This window comes from Stegodyphus dumicola, chromosome 9, assembly GCF_044657685.1.
Source record: "Stegodyphus dumicola isolate Sdum_Otavi_A_Nest chromosome 9, ASM4465768v1".
NCBI lineage: Eukaryota > Metazoa > Arthropoda > Arachnida > Araneae > Eresidae > Stegodyphus > Stegodyphus dumicola.
The window spans coordinates 117,680,491-117,697,519 of record NC_140776.1 but is presented as its reverse complement, the minus strand read 5'-3'; the positions used below and the strand labels follow the sequence as shown (position 1 = coordinate 117,697,519).

The 17,029-nt window shown below is 35.9% G+C and overlaps 1 protein-coding gene across 3 annotated transcripts in view; it reads right to left on the bottom strand.

Moving 5' to 3' along the window:
• Kat60 (katanin p60) overlaps positions 1 to 17,029 on the bottom strand; it is a 66,845-nt gene that overhangs the window by 20,349 nt on the left and 29,467 nt on the right. For 2 of the 3 annotated variants that reach the window (XM_035367921.2, XM_085823975.1), the window contains exons 6-7: positions 10,243 to 10,401; positions 207 to 333 (exon numbers count right to left, since the gene is read on the bottom strand). In XM_035367921.2, the coding sequence (XP_035223812.1) occupies positions 207 to 333; positions 10,243 to 10,401 (286 nt within the window). The remainder of the gene's footprint in view (positions 1 to 206; positions 334 to 10,242; positions 10,402 to 17,029) is intronic. The other variant, XM_085823976.1, reaches the window with a different exon arrangement.

Here is a 17,029-nt window from a genome sequence, read left to right as displayed (position 1 = left end):
ATTCAATTCCAAACTACTGAGGATATTTGTAAAAAGTCAGACAAGGTCATTAACGAGTAACAGGAAAAGTCGATAATAGTTTCCTGTCCATATGTCCATTTCAATCACTGGCTTGACTCACTGATCCAAGCCAGTGATTGAAAAACATCATAAAAATAAATTTTAAAAAATAATAAAATGGGAGTGTTAAAATGTATCATATTTACCTTCCATCTGAATTAACAGTTCAGATTTTACTCTCCTGCTTGCCTCGTGTTCTGAATCGGAGCCTCTACGAGAACACAAAGAATCTATTTCATCTATAAATATTGTACTTGGAGCATAAAAGCGGGCCTATAAACAAGATACGACAGGAAAGATTAAGCAAATTTTTAACACAAAATGAAATTATAATGTTTAAAAAAAATTAGATGCTTTTCCGTTAATGGGATGCCAGTTGCTAAATGTGCACCAAAGGTGGTAGTCTGTTGTGAATAGCTGTGCAATTACACAGGAAGAATAAACATCAATCTAGGAATTTTATTCTCTAGATTTTCAGTTCTTTAACAGGATGAACTGATAGGAACTAGACACGAATACTAGTAAGTTGGCTAAGAATGCACCATAAACTAAACCCCGGAGTGCATATATGCCCTGAACAAGTGGTGAAATTGTCACACCCAGTGTTTAGTCCCCAAATGAACTTGCTACTTATTTTATCGACCCAAGGGATGGAAATCAAGGGATGAAAGGCTGAGTCGTCCTTGCCCAGCCTGGGGATCAAACCCCGGACTTGTGGTGTTGCTGCGCGATGCACAAGCCACTGGGCCTCTAAGAATACACCACAATAGATCCAATTAGGCTATGCAATGTGCAAACTGGCAAAATGAACATCAGTCTCCACTATCAAAAATTACTAATCAAATTCATGTGGCAAATATTGCACAAAAAACATAAACGCTTTTGGCAATGTTACATAAAAACAGCGGATTTATGCCTCCCATGTAATCTGAAACTAATTTGGTAAAATTCTGTTCGATTTTTTGTTATTTGCCTTTACTTTTTCTGTTTATTCTGGATTTAATAAAATGTATATGCTCTTTAGTTTATGAACTTTCACAGAAACGAACAAACCTGTTTTCAAAGGGTGAAATTTGTGCAGAGTGGTAAGGATTTTGAGCCTCAATCTTTTTGAAAAACAGAGACTCAAATTATGAAAAGTTTGCTAAAGTTTCCTGTGCATAATACACATAGTGCTAAACAGAAAACTTATTCGGACAAATTCAGACACTTACTTTTTAAAGAAAAACACTTCAGAAATTATTGTTGCTGATCATCTAAAATGCCAACTTCTTCCGCCTCTCGTACAGTCGCTTCATCGCAAATGCCCCTTTTACTCATTGAGACTGCAGAGAGCGAGTCAGACGTTACTCATCATTAATGAGACTGCGGAGAGCGAGTCAAACGTTTACTCACTGCCACCCGTGTCAAGATCTACTAGCTGCATCCTCACACCATCCATATATGTCTCAAAAGCAACATTCCAATTCATATACTGTATAACAAACTAATTAGTTACAATTTTTTATTTGTAAAGTAGTGTATTTAAAATGTATTATTTATGTGTTTAAGTACTTTTAATTGTTTATGTGATACAGTCAAAAGTCGTTAATTCGGACACCCATAATCCGGAATGATCTATACTCCGGACCTCAAAGCTAAAAACTTTCTGCGCATGCGCCGCGTTGGCATATGCGCACAGGCGTTTTACGCGTGCGCGTAAGACCTTGACTACTGCGCATATGCGTGTGCGCAAGTGCAGAATACGTTTTCGCCAGCTCGTTTAATGTATAACGGACGGTGTAAGCTAAAATTATCTAATTATCTATTTCAGTTAATGTTGCAGATTGCATTGTTCCTTAATCTTGGAATTGGATCAGGCTTATTATTTTTTGCAGACTGTAAGAGCAATTTTATAAAAGTAAACTTGAACTTTCGATTATGTCAAATAGAATTTCCGATGCTGGAACTTCCAAAGGATCTACAAAACGAAAGTATGTTTCGATGTCCAACAAACAAAAAGTGGAATTGCTGCAAAAAATTGATAAAGACATGAAGAATGTGACAGAGAGGTTAGTGAAAACGAAAAAATTTTGATTGACAAGTTAGTCGGTATTCTCGGCACAGCAATTAACGGGACTTGGACAGCGGAACTTTGTAACTGAACAAGAAATTATGTCTTTTTATAGAATTAAAGAAAAAGTATTATCACATAAAATGAAGCAACTTAAACAACTTACATTGAGAGAAATGTTTAATAAAGTAAACAAATAATTATTAAGCTTTTTTTTTTTGTAAATTTTGATACCCTTTAGATCATTATTGTTCTTTATTTCATAAATTATGGTTTCATATTTTTAATTTTAGAATTTCTGCATGCCATCTTACGAGATTTAAACTGATGATCTATAATCCGGAAAAATCGATAATACGGAATCGCCAAAGTCCCGACAAGTCCGGATTAACGACTTTTGACTGTAGTATTTATAGCTTGTGAACAAGAAATATGCATAGCAAATCTAGTAACATTTTACGAACAAATTCATGGTAGGAATGGTCATTTGAAACATAACTCATCTGTATAGTGTCTGAAGTCATTTTTTTCATGAAGATTTACATATCATTGGGATGCCACCATCAACTGGGATCTGCACCAGCTTTTATGTTTGATACTACACTGGTGTGCAAAAATTAAGGACGAAGTCGAAAATTAGCATATCAGCTGAACGAAGAGGCAGAGCGGACAGAAAGACCAATCAGAAGATTAAGTAAGGTGATGTACAGTGTGACATGCTCGGATATGCAGGTAGACGTAATGGGGGAGCGTCTGAGTAGTATAAAGCATATTGTCGGTGTAAGATCAGTATTTCTGGCAAAGAGACTGCACGCCGTATAGCAGTTAAAATCACACCGAGTTGCTGCCTCAGCGAGAAATGGCGAATAATCAATCTGTTAGACGACATCTGGATGCTTTTACCTGAGGTCGAATCATTGGGAAGTTGGAGGAAGGCCGCAGTGTGACAAGTGTGGCTGCAGAGTTCAGAATTGCTCACAGCATCGTTTCACGACTTTGGAGACAATTTCAAACTACAGGAACAGCTATCCGGGGTTTAGTAGTGGTCGTCTCTGAGCAACCACACCCGCAGATGACCGGTATATTGCCTTACAGGCCAGAAGAAACAGGGGGCAGACAGCGGGAGAAATCGCTAGACACACGAAACAGGCGACTGCACGGTGGTGGTCTGTTTGCACGACGCCCTGTACGGTGTGTACCTCTAACGCCTGACCATCGGAGAAGGCATTCTCTGTGGTGCCGGGAACACCGGAATTGGAGAGACAATGAATGGGGACGAGTACTCTTTACAGATGAGAGCAGATTCAGTCTGAGTAGCGATTCTCATCGCATACTCATCTGGAGAGAGCGGGGAAGCCGCAATCATCCCTCGAACATCATTGAAAGGGACAGGTATGGAGGTGGCGGTGTTCTTGTTTTGGGGAGGCATCATGCTTGGTAGTCGTACAGACCTTCACATCTTCGACGCAGGTTCAGTCAACGGGACCCGTTATTGTAACGAGATTCTTGTTCCATATGTGCGTCTTTTTAGAGGCACTATGGGTCCGCAGTTCCTTTTCATGGACGACAATGCACCGTGTCATTGCACAGTAGCTGCGGAACAGCTCTTAGAGAGTGAGGATATTGAACGTATGGAATGGCCGGCACTATCTCCGGATCTCAATCCCATCGAGCATGTATTGGATTTTCTAGGCAGACGCTTGGTAGCTCGTACCTTACCACCAGTAACGATTCCGGAGCTTCGATTGGCGCTGCAAGAGGAATGGGCAGCATTGCCTCAACAACTCATTTACACCCTCATTCTCAGCATGGGCAGACGCTGTGAAACCTGCCTAGCAGTCAGGGGAGATCATATCCCCTATTAAAGACCGGATGTTTCTTGCTGGACACCCATCACAGGAATGTTTCGGCCTTCAGTCGCATTGCGCTCCATGCTACTTTTTCAATAAAGCTTCTTTTTATCCCTCTGATTTCTCTTTTAGTAGGTGTTGCTTACATTACTCATGTCCTTACGTATTGGGGGATCTTACGGTATAAATGTGTTGATTTGGAAAGCTTTCGTACAAAGTTATATTGAAAAAACCATCTCGTCCTTAATTTTTGCACACCAGTGTAAGTTTTGCCCCATTAACAGAAAAGTACCAAGAATTATTCAAATATACTGCACATCCTGCAATAAACTATTCTGATAAATTAAAGATACTAATTCAGAAGTCAAACAACAAAAATCAGCGTTAATTTACAAAATTTTCACAGGACTAGTTTCGATGGTTTTACCGAACCATCATCTTCAGCTGCAAAACCGCAAATGAACAAGATAGGAAATAATGTTTAGATAAGATAAGAAAGCCTGGACAAGAATAAGCAAGTGGCGCCATCTGTTGGCGAAACCAGAACTAAAACATAATTTCTCTAAATGCCGAAGGCAAATTTGGATTGGAATTAGGATCGTTAACTAGAACAGAAAGATTTTTATGAATGTGAAATGCCTCTAGAAAATCCAGTTCTCCAATGGAAGATGTTTTTTGAATAATTTTGGCAGCAGAAAAATTGAAAGTGTGATTTTCGGACCAACAATGTTCAGCAACAGAAGACTTCTGTGTTTCCTTTTTTTTCTAACATATGCCTCATGTTCTTTGACGCGAAATTTCAAGGCTCTCTTAGTTTGGCCAATGTAAATTAAACCGCACTGGCAAGGAATCCTATAAATACCCCAGGAATTCATATCCGGAATGGGGTCTTTGAGTATAGAAGTTGGAATTTTATTGATGGGAGAGTAAACAACCCGAAAGTTAAATTTCTGCAAAATATGTGCAACTTTATAGCTAATTGATGGAAAGAAGGGAATGACAACAGAATTTTTTTATAATCTCCTAAAATAAGAGTGTGGCTTTTAGTGTGTTGAGATGAGAATTTTTTAACTGCTTGATTAATAATGTTGGGTGAAAAGCCCCTGTCAATAGCTATTGCTTTTAAATAATTTAGTTCTTCATCAAGGGCTAGTTTGGAGGAGCAAACTTGAAGAGCACGGAAAACATAGGAATAAAATGAAGCTAACTTTTGTTTAGTCGGATGACATGATTTAAAGTGTGGTGGAAGGCAAACCGATGAAGGTTTACGGTAAACTGTAGTACTGAAGTTGGATGTGTTACGTGTGACCAGAATGTCGAGAAACGGAAGAGAATTGCAAGTCTCAAGTTCAAAAGTGAACTGAATAGCAGGATCAATAGAATTCATTGTTGAAATAACTCTATTTAAATCATCTTTAATACCTTCAAACAGGGTAAAAGTATCGTCTACGTAGCGGAACCATGCCGGGAAGTTTAAAGTTTCAAACAATTTTGATTCATAATAATGCATGTAGATATCAGCCAGGATGGGACTGAGGGGGCTTCCCATGGCTAATCCCTCAGTTTGCTTGTAATATTTATTTTGGAAAACAAAATGTGTTTGTTTCAAACAGAGTTGAGTGAGAGAAATTAGCTCATCAATTTCGATGCAAGAAAAATGAAATTCGCGAAGTCTGGTTTCTAGACATCTTAATGCACCCTCCACTGGGACATTGGTGAATAATGATTTTACATCAAAAGAAACCATGATTAAATTACGAGGAGAAATGTTTTTAACCTTTTTTACAAACTCTATTGAATTTTTTATGGTGTAAATGTTATTGTCTAATAGAGTGGAAAATCTAGAAACTAAATATTTAGCTAATGGATACGAGGCAGTACCTAAATTTGATACAATAGGGAGGAAAGGAATACCACTTTTATGAACCTTCACCTTCGGACTTATCCAAAATAAAAACTGCGATCAAATCTTCGCAAATCATTTCAAGCAACTTAAAACATTCGCTTATCCCATCTGTTGCGAATTGTGCCAGATTATATGCTCTTCCCAAAATTCATAAAAGTGGTATTCCTTTCCGCCCTATTGTATCAAATTTAGGTACTGCCTCGTATCCATTAGCTAAATATTTAGTTTCTAGATTTTCCACTCTATTAGACAATAACATTTACACCATAAAAAATTCAATAGAGTTTGTAAAAAAGGTTAAAAACATTTCTCCTCGTAATTTACTCATGGTTTCTTTTGATGTAAAATCATTATTCACCAATGTCCCAGTGGAGGGTGCATTAAGATGTCTAGAAACCAGACTTCGCGAATTTCATTTCTCTTGCATCGAAATTGATGAGCTAATTTCTCTCACTCAACTCTGTTTGAAACAAACACATTTTGTTTTCCAAAATAAATATTACAAGCAAACTGAGGGATTAGCCATGTGAAGCCCCCTCAGTCCCATCCTGGCTGATATCTACATGCATTATTATGAATCAAAATTGTTTGAAACTTTAAACTTCCCGGCATGGTTCCGCTACGTAGACGATACTTTTACCCTGTTTGAAGGTAATAAAGATGATTTAAATAGAGTTCTTTCAACAATGAATTCTATTGATCCTGCTATTCAGTTCACTTTTGAACTTGAGACTTGCAATTCTCTTCCGTTTCTCGACATTCTGGTCACACGTAACACATCCAACTTCAGTACTACAGTTTACCGTAAACCTTCATCGGTTTGCCTTCCACCACACTTTAAATCATGTCATCCGACTAAACAAAAGTTAGCTTCATTTTATTCCTATGTTTTCCGTGCTCTTCAAGTTTGCTCCTCCAAACTAGCCCTTGATGAAGAACTAAATTATTTAAAAGCAATAGCTATTGACAGGGGCTTTTCACCCAACATTATTAATCAAGCAGTTAAAAAATTCTCATCTCAACACACTAAAAGCCACACTCTTATTTTAGGAGATTATAAAAAAATTCTGTTGTCATTCCCTTCTTTCCATCAATTAGCTATAAAGTTGCACATATTTTGCAGAAATTTAACTTTCGGGTTGTTTACTCTCCCATCAATAAAATTCCAACTTCTATACTCAAAGACCCCATTCCGGATATGAATTCCTGGGGTATTTATAGGATTCCTTGCCAGTGCGGTTTAATTTACATTGGCCAAACTAAGAGAGCCTTGAAATTTCGCGTCAAAGAACATGAGGCATATGTTAGAAAAAAAAGGAAACACAGAAGTCTTCTGTTGCTGAACATTGTTGGTCCGAAAATCACACTTTCAATTTTTCTGCTGCCAAAATTATTCAAAAAACATCTTCCATTGGAGAACTGGATTTTCTAGAGGCATTTCACATTCATAAAAATCTTTCTGTTCTAGTTAACGATCCTAATTCCAATCCAAATTTGCCTTCGGCTTTTAGAGAAATTATGTTTTAGTTCTGGTTTCGCCAACAGATGGCGCCACTTGCTTATTCTTGTCCAGGCTTTCTTATCTTATCTAAACATTATTTCCTATCTTGTTCATTTGCGGTTTTGCAGCTGAAGATGATGGTTCGGTAAAACCATCGAAACTAGTCCTGTGAAAATTTTGTAAATTAACGCTGATTTTTGTTGTTTGACTTCTGAATTAGTATTTATTCAGCGTGTTATTGTGTCTTAATTAAATTAAAGATAATTTAAAAGTTAAACACCTCTTCTTTTGTTATTTGTTTTCAAGAGTTTGAATTCATTGTTAAATGATATTTACAAGTCAAATTTAAAATTGCCTAATTAAAATTGAAAATCATATTTATACAGTAGAAGTATACAGGCATTATAAAGCAATCTAAAAATAACAGAAATTAATATTGAAAATTAAAGATGAAGCATAAAAAATTAGCAAAACTAAATGAATAATATTCAGCTATACCTAACTTTATGTGCATACTGAATTTATGAAAGTATTAATTTATTTTTCCAAAAATAAAATTAAATTAAAAAAAAAAAATCAGTCCTACATTTCCTGTCTATGGTAAAACATTCATCTAGTAGTGGACCACTGGCACAACAATGCCATCTTGGAGATAAAATCTGAATAAGAACAAATTACTTCACAAGGTATTCATGTATTTAAACATAAATTTCAGCTTGCTTCTAAATTTCAGTCTTAGCACTAAATGGATAAAATCCAATCGTATTGTTTGCAAGCATATTATTCTCAGAAAAAAAGTAACTAGGAAATTAATTTTTTGTGTGTGGGGGGGGTAGGCTTGCAAATTCAAAATTTAATTAATTTATAAAAATTGGAAATGGCATGTTTGCTTTAAACAAAAAAACTACTGGCAGATAAAAATTCTAAATATCATTGGCATCATGCCAAAACTAAGAACATCTGCATACCTTAATGTTCTTTGCATTCATCTATATATATTTTCTATGTTTTCCCTGTTTCATGCTATGCTAAAACACAGAAATGCAGACTGAGATGAATGCAAGAGACTTACCACATTAAAAACTTTATTTGATTTTCTTCTTACATACAGAGCTGGATTTAGATTTTATAAGCTATTTGAGATATCCCTAAGCTATTTGAGATTATGGGGCCCTTTATATGTCTGTTATACTATATTTCATTTGGGAGGGAGAAAGAAAGTACGGGTCTTAAGCTATAGCTTGTGTAGATTATATGTAAATCCTGCACTGCTTACATATATAAATTTTTTCCACTTTCTAATTATTTTTCTTAAAACAATGATTTGCAGAATGGCATTTGCATAGTGTATATGTATATAACATAATTTAATATGTGTAATTGCATATAAAGGATAATTTACACTGAAGCACCATAATTAACCATAATTTAACAAAAGATTTTATTGTAAACCTCCAAAAGAAACAAAAAAAAAAAAAAGTCTTAACCATGATGTTTAAAGGAACTTTATTATTCTATTAAATTTTTCAATATCTAATCCTTATACTTAAAATATGTAAAGTGTTTCGTGTTCTAAAACTAAGGGTATACCATTTATTAATTTTGTCAAATAAAGTTTTATTTGCAATTTTCACCCCTTTTAGAGGGGTTTTAAATTTTTTTTAAAAAATTTATTACGTATCTTTATATATATTGTATAAATACACTGGTCACCCAAATTAAAGGATAATGAGAAAAAATATGCTCTCCAAGTTAATGTTGCAACCAATACCCAATGCTATAATTAAATTCAAATGAACACAAACTTGTACTTCCACCCTTATGTTAGCATCAGAAATATGCATATTCGTTGATTAACCAATGTGGTGCGCAATGGGTGCATGTTAGAATTCTGGTCTGTAGTATTGTTTAGAGTGAGTGTGGTTTCTGAGAATAATCAGTATTCAATTGTTATCGGTCAAATGCATCATTTAAGTGAAGTCTTAAAGTGGCGAATAATTGGTAGAATCAAGAGAGTTCAAACACAAATGGAAGTCACCCAAGATTTGAATATCTCTCAAAGCGTCATATCAATTGTTTGGCCACTTTTTAATCACTGCATCAGTTGGCAGGCAACCTGGTCAAGGGCAAACGAGCAACAACTGCATCAGAAGACCAACTGTCATTGCCAGCTCGAAAAAAAAACACAAAGTGACTGCAACAGATTTGGTTTTAGACCTTCAGGCTGCCATAGGAACTCAAATTAGCCATTATGCTGCAAAGGCTTAATGAGGTTGGACTGTATGCAAAAAAGGCAAGTTTGTGTCCCACTCACTCCAGCTTTCAGAGGGGCCCATTTAAACTGGAGCTGTCATCATGTTCAATGGAGGCAAGAAGAATGGGCCCAAATATTGTTCACTGAAGAGTCCAAATATAGTCTGAACAGTGATTCTAGACATGTTGTGATCTGGAGAGAGTCAGGAAGATACAACTCGCCTTCCCTTGTCCATGAAAAATCTCGGTTCTATGGTTTGGGAAGGAATCATGACAAATGACCACACCAAGCTGCATATTTTTCAAGAAGATTCTGTAACTGCTCAAAAATATGTAAACAAGGTATTGGAACCCCAAGTTAGACTGTTTAGGGGCGCTGTTAGCCTAGAGTTTTTGCTAATAGATGGCAATGCTCGGGGTCATATGCAGAGCCAGAACACTTGCAAACAGAAAATATCACTTGAATAGAATGGCCACTTTACTCACCCAACTTGATCCTGCCTGAGCATGTATGTCTCAGTTACGTTTCATTTCTGTCATTATCCTTCGATTTGGAGAACCAATGTATGTGTGTGTATATATGTATATATACATAGCTATATAAAACAGAACTGCCTACCATTTCAAACAGCAGACGGACAAGCTTTTCCGATTCACCTCTATACTTGGAGGTCAGAGTTGAGGACGACACATTGAAAAAAGTAGTTTTACATTCAGTAGCAACTGCCTTGGCCAACATAGTTTTACCAGTCCCTGGAGGACCAACCATTAGGACTCCCTACAATAAAAATTTGAAATATATTAATCTAATTTCAAACTGATCATCCAGTAATGTTCAGTTTAAAAAAAACCTCAAAAGGTACAGATTTTAACATCGCATCAGACGATTTGTTATGGTTTGTCATGCTTTCATTGAACTTAATGTCTACCTATCTGCACATGGATTCATGTTTGTTGACACAGCTTTTTTTGTCTTTTTAACTTTATTATTAAACATCGCTTTCTTTGTACTTATGCCACATAAAATTCATTAGGCAAATTACAAAATTTCTTAAAACAGCATATCTTCAGAATTCATATTACAATATTAAGTGTTGCCATTCATTTTTTTAGTCCAGAATGACTATTATTCTCTAACCTCACTTTTGCACTGAATAATTTGTGTTGTCTGTTTCCCTTTTAATATAACTACTGACCTTGACAACCACCAATATTTGTCACTATAAAAGAGAGGAAATATACACAGTACAAAGTCAGTAAGCTACAAACCTTTTTCATATGCTTTAAGCATGTGCGTTTAATGTATAATGCACGGTATAAGCTAAAATTGTCTTTACTGATTCTAAGGCATTTCAGTTAATGTTGCAAATTGCGCTGTTCCTTAATCTTTTAATTGGATCCAGCTTATTACTTTTGCAGACTGTTAAAGCAATTTTATAAAAATTAAGCTTGAACTTTTGATTACATAAAAAAGAGTTTCCAATTCTGGAGCTGCCAAAGGATCTACAAAGCAAAAGCATGTTTCAATGTCCATCAAACAAAAAGTGGAATTGCTGTCCATAAAAAGGCATATCCGTCTCAAAATTAGGAGTATGACATTGAAAAGTCTACTACATATGACATAAGCAAAAAGAAAAAGGGAACTTTTTGAATTTTTTGTGGATTCCAACACCCCACTTGCAATGAATAACAGAAAAAGGGTTTGTTATGCTAAATGTAATGATCATGACAAAGTGATGATTGAATGGGTCAGACAGCGTAACAGCGAGGGCGTGCCATTGACGGGTTCAATGCTAATGGCTGAAGCCTAAATATTTCATGAAGAAATGAACTTAAACACTTAGTGCACATATTTGACATGTTGGTTAGCCAAATTTAAAAATCGCCATGGTATAAGGCAATTAAAAATTTCAGGTGAAAAAGCTTCAGTTGATACTGAAGCTGCTGAACAATTAGCAGATGAATTCATTGAACTCATTACTAGTGAACAATTATCTCCAGAACAAATTTACAACGCTGATGAAACCGGTCTTTTCTGGCAATATGTACCGCGAAATACCTTGGCAACCTCTACAGAAAAGGCTCCAACTGGTGTCAAAGATCCCAAAGTGAGACTAACAATTTTAGCATGCGCAAATGCTGCAGGAATGCACAAGTGCAAACTTTTCGTAATCAGAAAACATGCACGACCTCGAGCTTTATAGGAGTAACTATTTTCCCCATTATATATTGCATAAATAAAAGAGCATAGATGACATAAGCGTTAATGAATGATTGGTTTGAAAATCATTTTATACCCGAGGCTCGGCGATATTTGGATTTGGTTGGTTTACCTGATGACTCAAAAATAGTCCTGATTGTTGACAACTGTTCGGCGCATACTTCACTTAAAACTTTAGTGAAAGATAAAGTATCTGTATTATTCTTCCCTCCAAATTGTATGTCTATCATTCAGCCTATGGATATGGAAATAGCACATGTGCTGAAATGCAAATATAAAGTAGCCTTTTTTAAATCTATGTTAAATTTCTTGAACAATGACAAGACTATTCAAGACTTTTGAAATTTTTTAGCATAAAATCTGCTGTGTGGAGCATTGCAAGATCGTGGGAGGATATGTCTCCAGATACGTTAAAAAATGCTTGGCCATGGTGAGGACAATGAAGATGATAGCTGCGAATTTGAAGGTTTACGGACATCGCAAGCTAAAGGTGAAATTTTAAAGTTATTGGATTTTGTAAAGAAATGTGGAGAAGCAGTAATAAATGAAGATGATATAATAGAAGTTTTTCATTGCGATGACAATGCCCCAATCATCAATCAACAGACGCCGAAATCTGTAGTAGATCCAGAAAATACCACTTCTGATAGTGAAGAAAGTGACAGAGAGGTTACTGAAAACGAAAACATTTCGATTGACAAGTTAGTCAGTATTCTCAACACAGCAATTACAGAACTTGAACAGCGCAACTTTCTAGCTGAACAAGAAATTATGTCTGTTTACAGAATTAAAGAGAAAGTATTAGCACAAAAAATGAAGCAACTTACATTGAAAGAAATGTTTAATAAAGTAAACAAATAAATATTAAGCTTTTTTTTTTGTAAATTTTGATAACCTTTAGATCATAATTGCTCTTTATTTCCTAAATTACTGTTTCATATTTTTAATTCTTTAATTTCTGTCTGCCATCTTACCAGATTTAAATCGATGATCTATAATCCGGAAAAAACCCTAGTCCGGAATCGCCAAAGTCCCGACGAGTCCGGATTACGGACTTTGTATATATATATATATATTGGGTTTTATTAAAAGTTTTCTGCCACTGCGATTATTGTCTGCACAAACAATTCACGTTGCTGTGTTTAAACAATTTTTGACATTTGATAGAAAGAGACTTGCTTTAGAATACTGCGTGAAATTTGTAAAAAAATATCATTATCATTAAGTACAAGGTGTCTGAAATGATCATGTTACCAATGTGAAACAATCATGTTACCAAATTAGAACCATCATTTACTGCCAGTTCTGTTGCAAAAACTCAGTTACAGAACGAAAGCGTTAACACGGAATGTCACCAAATCATGTATACAGCTTTAGGTACTAATGTTGTTTTACCTAATCATATCACACTGTGAAGGTTTGGTACCGAAAGTTCAAAAACAAGGATTATGACTTTCAAGAAGCAGAGGGCTCTAGCCGGTCTACTGATGTTGATGAAGCCATCTGCGAAAGCTTGTGGAAAAAGATCAGTATGCAACCACTCAAGAGCTTGCTAAGGAGTTACACATTAGTGCCATGTCCATTAGTTGCACTATGCATCATATAAACTTAACGTACAAGTTCAATCACTGGGTGTTGCATCAGCTGATTCAAACAGATATGGACAGATGTGTTCAGACCTGTACTAATCTGCTTAAATATCAACTCAAGGACAAAATTCTGGACCAGATCATCACTTACGATGAAAAGTGAATTTACTTCAACAACACAGGCCGAAAAGGGGGTTGGTTTGCTACCAATGAGCCGTTGGCAGGATCTACAAAGCACAATTTGACTAACAAAAAGATATGCTTTGTATCTGATGGGATTGAATAATCCACAAAGAGTACCTGGAAAAAGGTAAAACCCTCGACAGGCAAGTGTACAGTGAGATGTTAGTCTGTGTTGATGGTGCTATCAAGAAAAACATCGAACTGAGTTCTGGCACAAAAAGGTAATATTCCATCAAGATAATGCAAAACCATATGTGTTTCCATTCACCGGCTGGACTCTATATGGACTCAAATGGAATCTTTTGCCACACCCACTATATAGCCCTGGCACCGCTCCTTTGCACTTCTACCTTTTTCCACACCTCCAGCTACATCTTGCTAGTGCTATCTTCCATTCTGCACAGGATGTCTGAAATGAGGTTGGTCTGTTTTGGAGTCGTGACCACCAAGTTTCTAGGCCAAAGGCTTTGAAAAACTACCAAAAGGTTAGCAGAAAATTATAGATTTGGGTGGTGATTACTACCCACACTAAAGGCGATGCTTTTTTTTTTTTTTTTTTTTTAAATTAAGAATGCGTTTTTGGCAGAAAACTTGTTATAATGAGATATAATGCTTTAAATAAATCAAACTAGTGTCATTTCACTGGTAAGCACTACACAAGTCAGTATAAATATTTTCTGGTTAAAATTAAGTTTAAATAATAATTTTAATTAAAGTTTAGATATAAAATATGGAGCATAATGCACAGCATTTAATTCAGCAGTGAGTACTGAGCAGGCCTCATTCAACTGCCTACTTTCCTTATGGTCAGAAATAACAAATGATACTCCCACAAGACTAGCTGTCTTTGATCCATCAGTGAAAATGGGATTTTAATTGCTGTATTTATATCTATGCTCTTGGAAAAGTTGTTTATATATATGACCTTGCTATATTTCTTTAGTCAAAGTTTTCGAAAACATCCAGCACCTGAACTTGAGCATTTTCAAAAGGCGGAATTTCAAAACAGTTTACAGGTTGGACATTTTCCTTGGGCATGCAGCATTTTTCTATAAGCACCTGAACTCTTATATGGAGTGGAAGTACACAAGAAGCCTATGCAGAAAACAAGTTATAACAATCAACTAGAACATAAGGTTGACAAGGGTGTTTACAGTGTGCAGGATGTTGCAGTAAGATAGAGGGACAACTATTTGCATCTCAACTGAAGGGAAGATTCAAAACAGTACAACAAACAGTAGACATAAGAACTCTGGAAAGGAGATGTTCTAAAGCCTCCAAAACAAATCCATAGATCCTGATAATGAATCAAATCTAGTTTCAATAAAACCTAAGACTGTACTGATCTGTAGACTTCTGAGCCATAATCCGATCTAGAGCAGAACAGCACTTTGTAGACATTAAGGAGTTGTTTCTGCCTCTTAAGAGGTGTTTGCTGGAACTTTTAGAAGATTAAGCACTTTGAAACATTGCTTCCTCAAGTACATCCCATGTGGAAGGAATGTTAATTTTGGGTCAAACATCACTCCTAGAAATGTCACTTCCTGTACAACTGGAATCAGTGATCCTCCAAGATGAAGCTCATTCTCAGGATGTATATTTCGCTTCCTGCAAAAGTACATGCAAGCAGTTTTCTGTTTAGAGAAAATAAATCCATATCTTTCCAACCATTTCTGTAACATTTTCAGAGTGATCTGCAACTGTCTCCTAACATACCTCATGTCTACTACACATTGACAGCTTATCTGAATGTCAGCTACATAGTGATCCTGAAACAGCCAGAGGAAATTCCATCAAGATAGAATTATTTTTAGACTGAATAGAGTAACATTCAGAACACAGCCTTGAGGCATACCCTCTTCATGTTCCAAAATAGAGCCAATCCTTACTTGAAAAGTTCTAATCTTTAAAAAAAACTAAATTAAGATCGGTAAGTTACCCCATAAGCTACAAGCATGAAGGTCACCTAAATCCCATATCCCCATGCTTTATCGTATGCCTTTTTGATGTCAAAGAAGACAGAGACCAAGTGGTTTCTCTTGACAAAGGCTTTATACAGATGGAGATTTCCAATAGAAGCATATTATCGATAGTCACTTTGTCTTTATGAATGCATGCCACTTTGATAAGGTGAGATTGCATTGTTTTTTTTTTTGTTTTTGTTTTTTTTTCCTAAAATAGACTGAGCGACGGTTTACCATTTTTTCAAACAATTTGTAGACACAACTCTTAAGTGAAATGGGCCAATAGTTCAAGAGATTCTTTGGAGCTTTCCCTGGCTTAGCTATTGGAATGAGAACAACTTTCTTCCATGCACTAGGAAAGATTTGCTCTTTCGCCACTGAATTGCATAGAGTAAGAAGGACAGTCAATGACTTACTGGAGAGATGCTTTAGCATTTTTTAACTTATACCATCTAGCCAGGAGACTAGAGATATGTTATCTCCACCAGTGCTCTTTTGTTTGACAAGGTAGGGTACCTGTGAAAAATTCCCCAAGCTTTTCTTTGTTTTGCCAGTCCTTCTTTGCATTCCTGATTCCACCATTAGCTTGAAATACTTTGGAAGTTTTGTTGATATCATCGGAACAGAGACTGTAGCTGTACAAATAATGACATCAGTGAAAATTTTCACAGCATCATCGATAGGCACATCTTTTACCATCTCTTCAGTGATTTCTGCAAAAGAAAAGTCCCCAGTCTGCCCTATTAAGAATAAAATGAGGGGTATTTACTGACATGGTATTTACTCCTTCTCATGTAACCTATAGTAAAATGGGAAAATTATCACTGTTGTAAGGATCATTTCCAACACTAAAGGCCTGTCCGATCTAAAGGGTCACTAAAGGCACACGAGTATGCTCGCAAAGTAGTTGATGCAACTTTTTTGACGCTGGCGTAAATTTGCGTGACGCAGAAGACATAAAACTGAGTTCGCTCCTGTTCAGCTTTTTTGCCCGCGACGCGTGCATATAGCCAATAGCCGACCGAGTTCTTATCACGTGTCATAATCAGAAAACCTTCTTACTTACCCGTTTCAATATGGCGTCAGAACCATACAGAGATGAGTTTTTGCTTAGAAATATCATAACTGTATACAGCAATAAAATAATCAGCATTGTTCACACCATTTTCAGATTTCTCAAACCATATATATTGGTATAAATTTAAAATTCTCATTAAAGGGGAAAACTGTATATTTATAAAGCAATGATCCAACCAGTATATCCATATGCTTCACCTGTTTATAACACCGTAAGTAATAGGATCCTAAATAAATTACAGTTTCTACAAAATCAGTTTCTGCCTTACAAAATTCTCCTTAATTATTATAAATATCGGCTATATCATGTGTAATAAATAACTCTATAAATATCCCAATATTAAATACACCAAAAACTAACTTCAATATAAC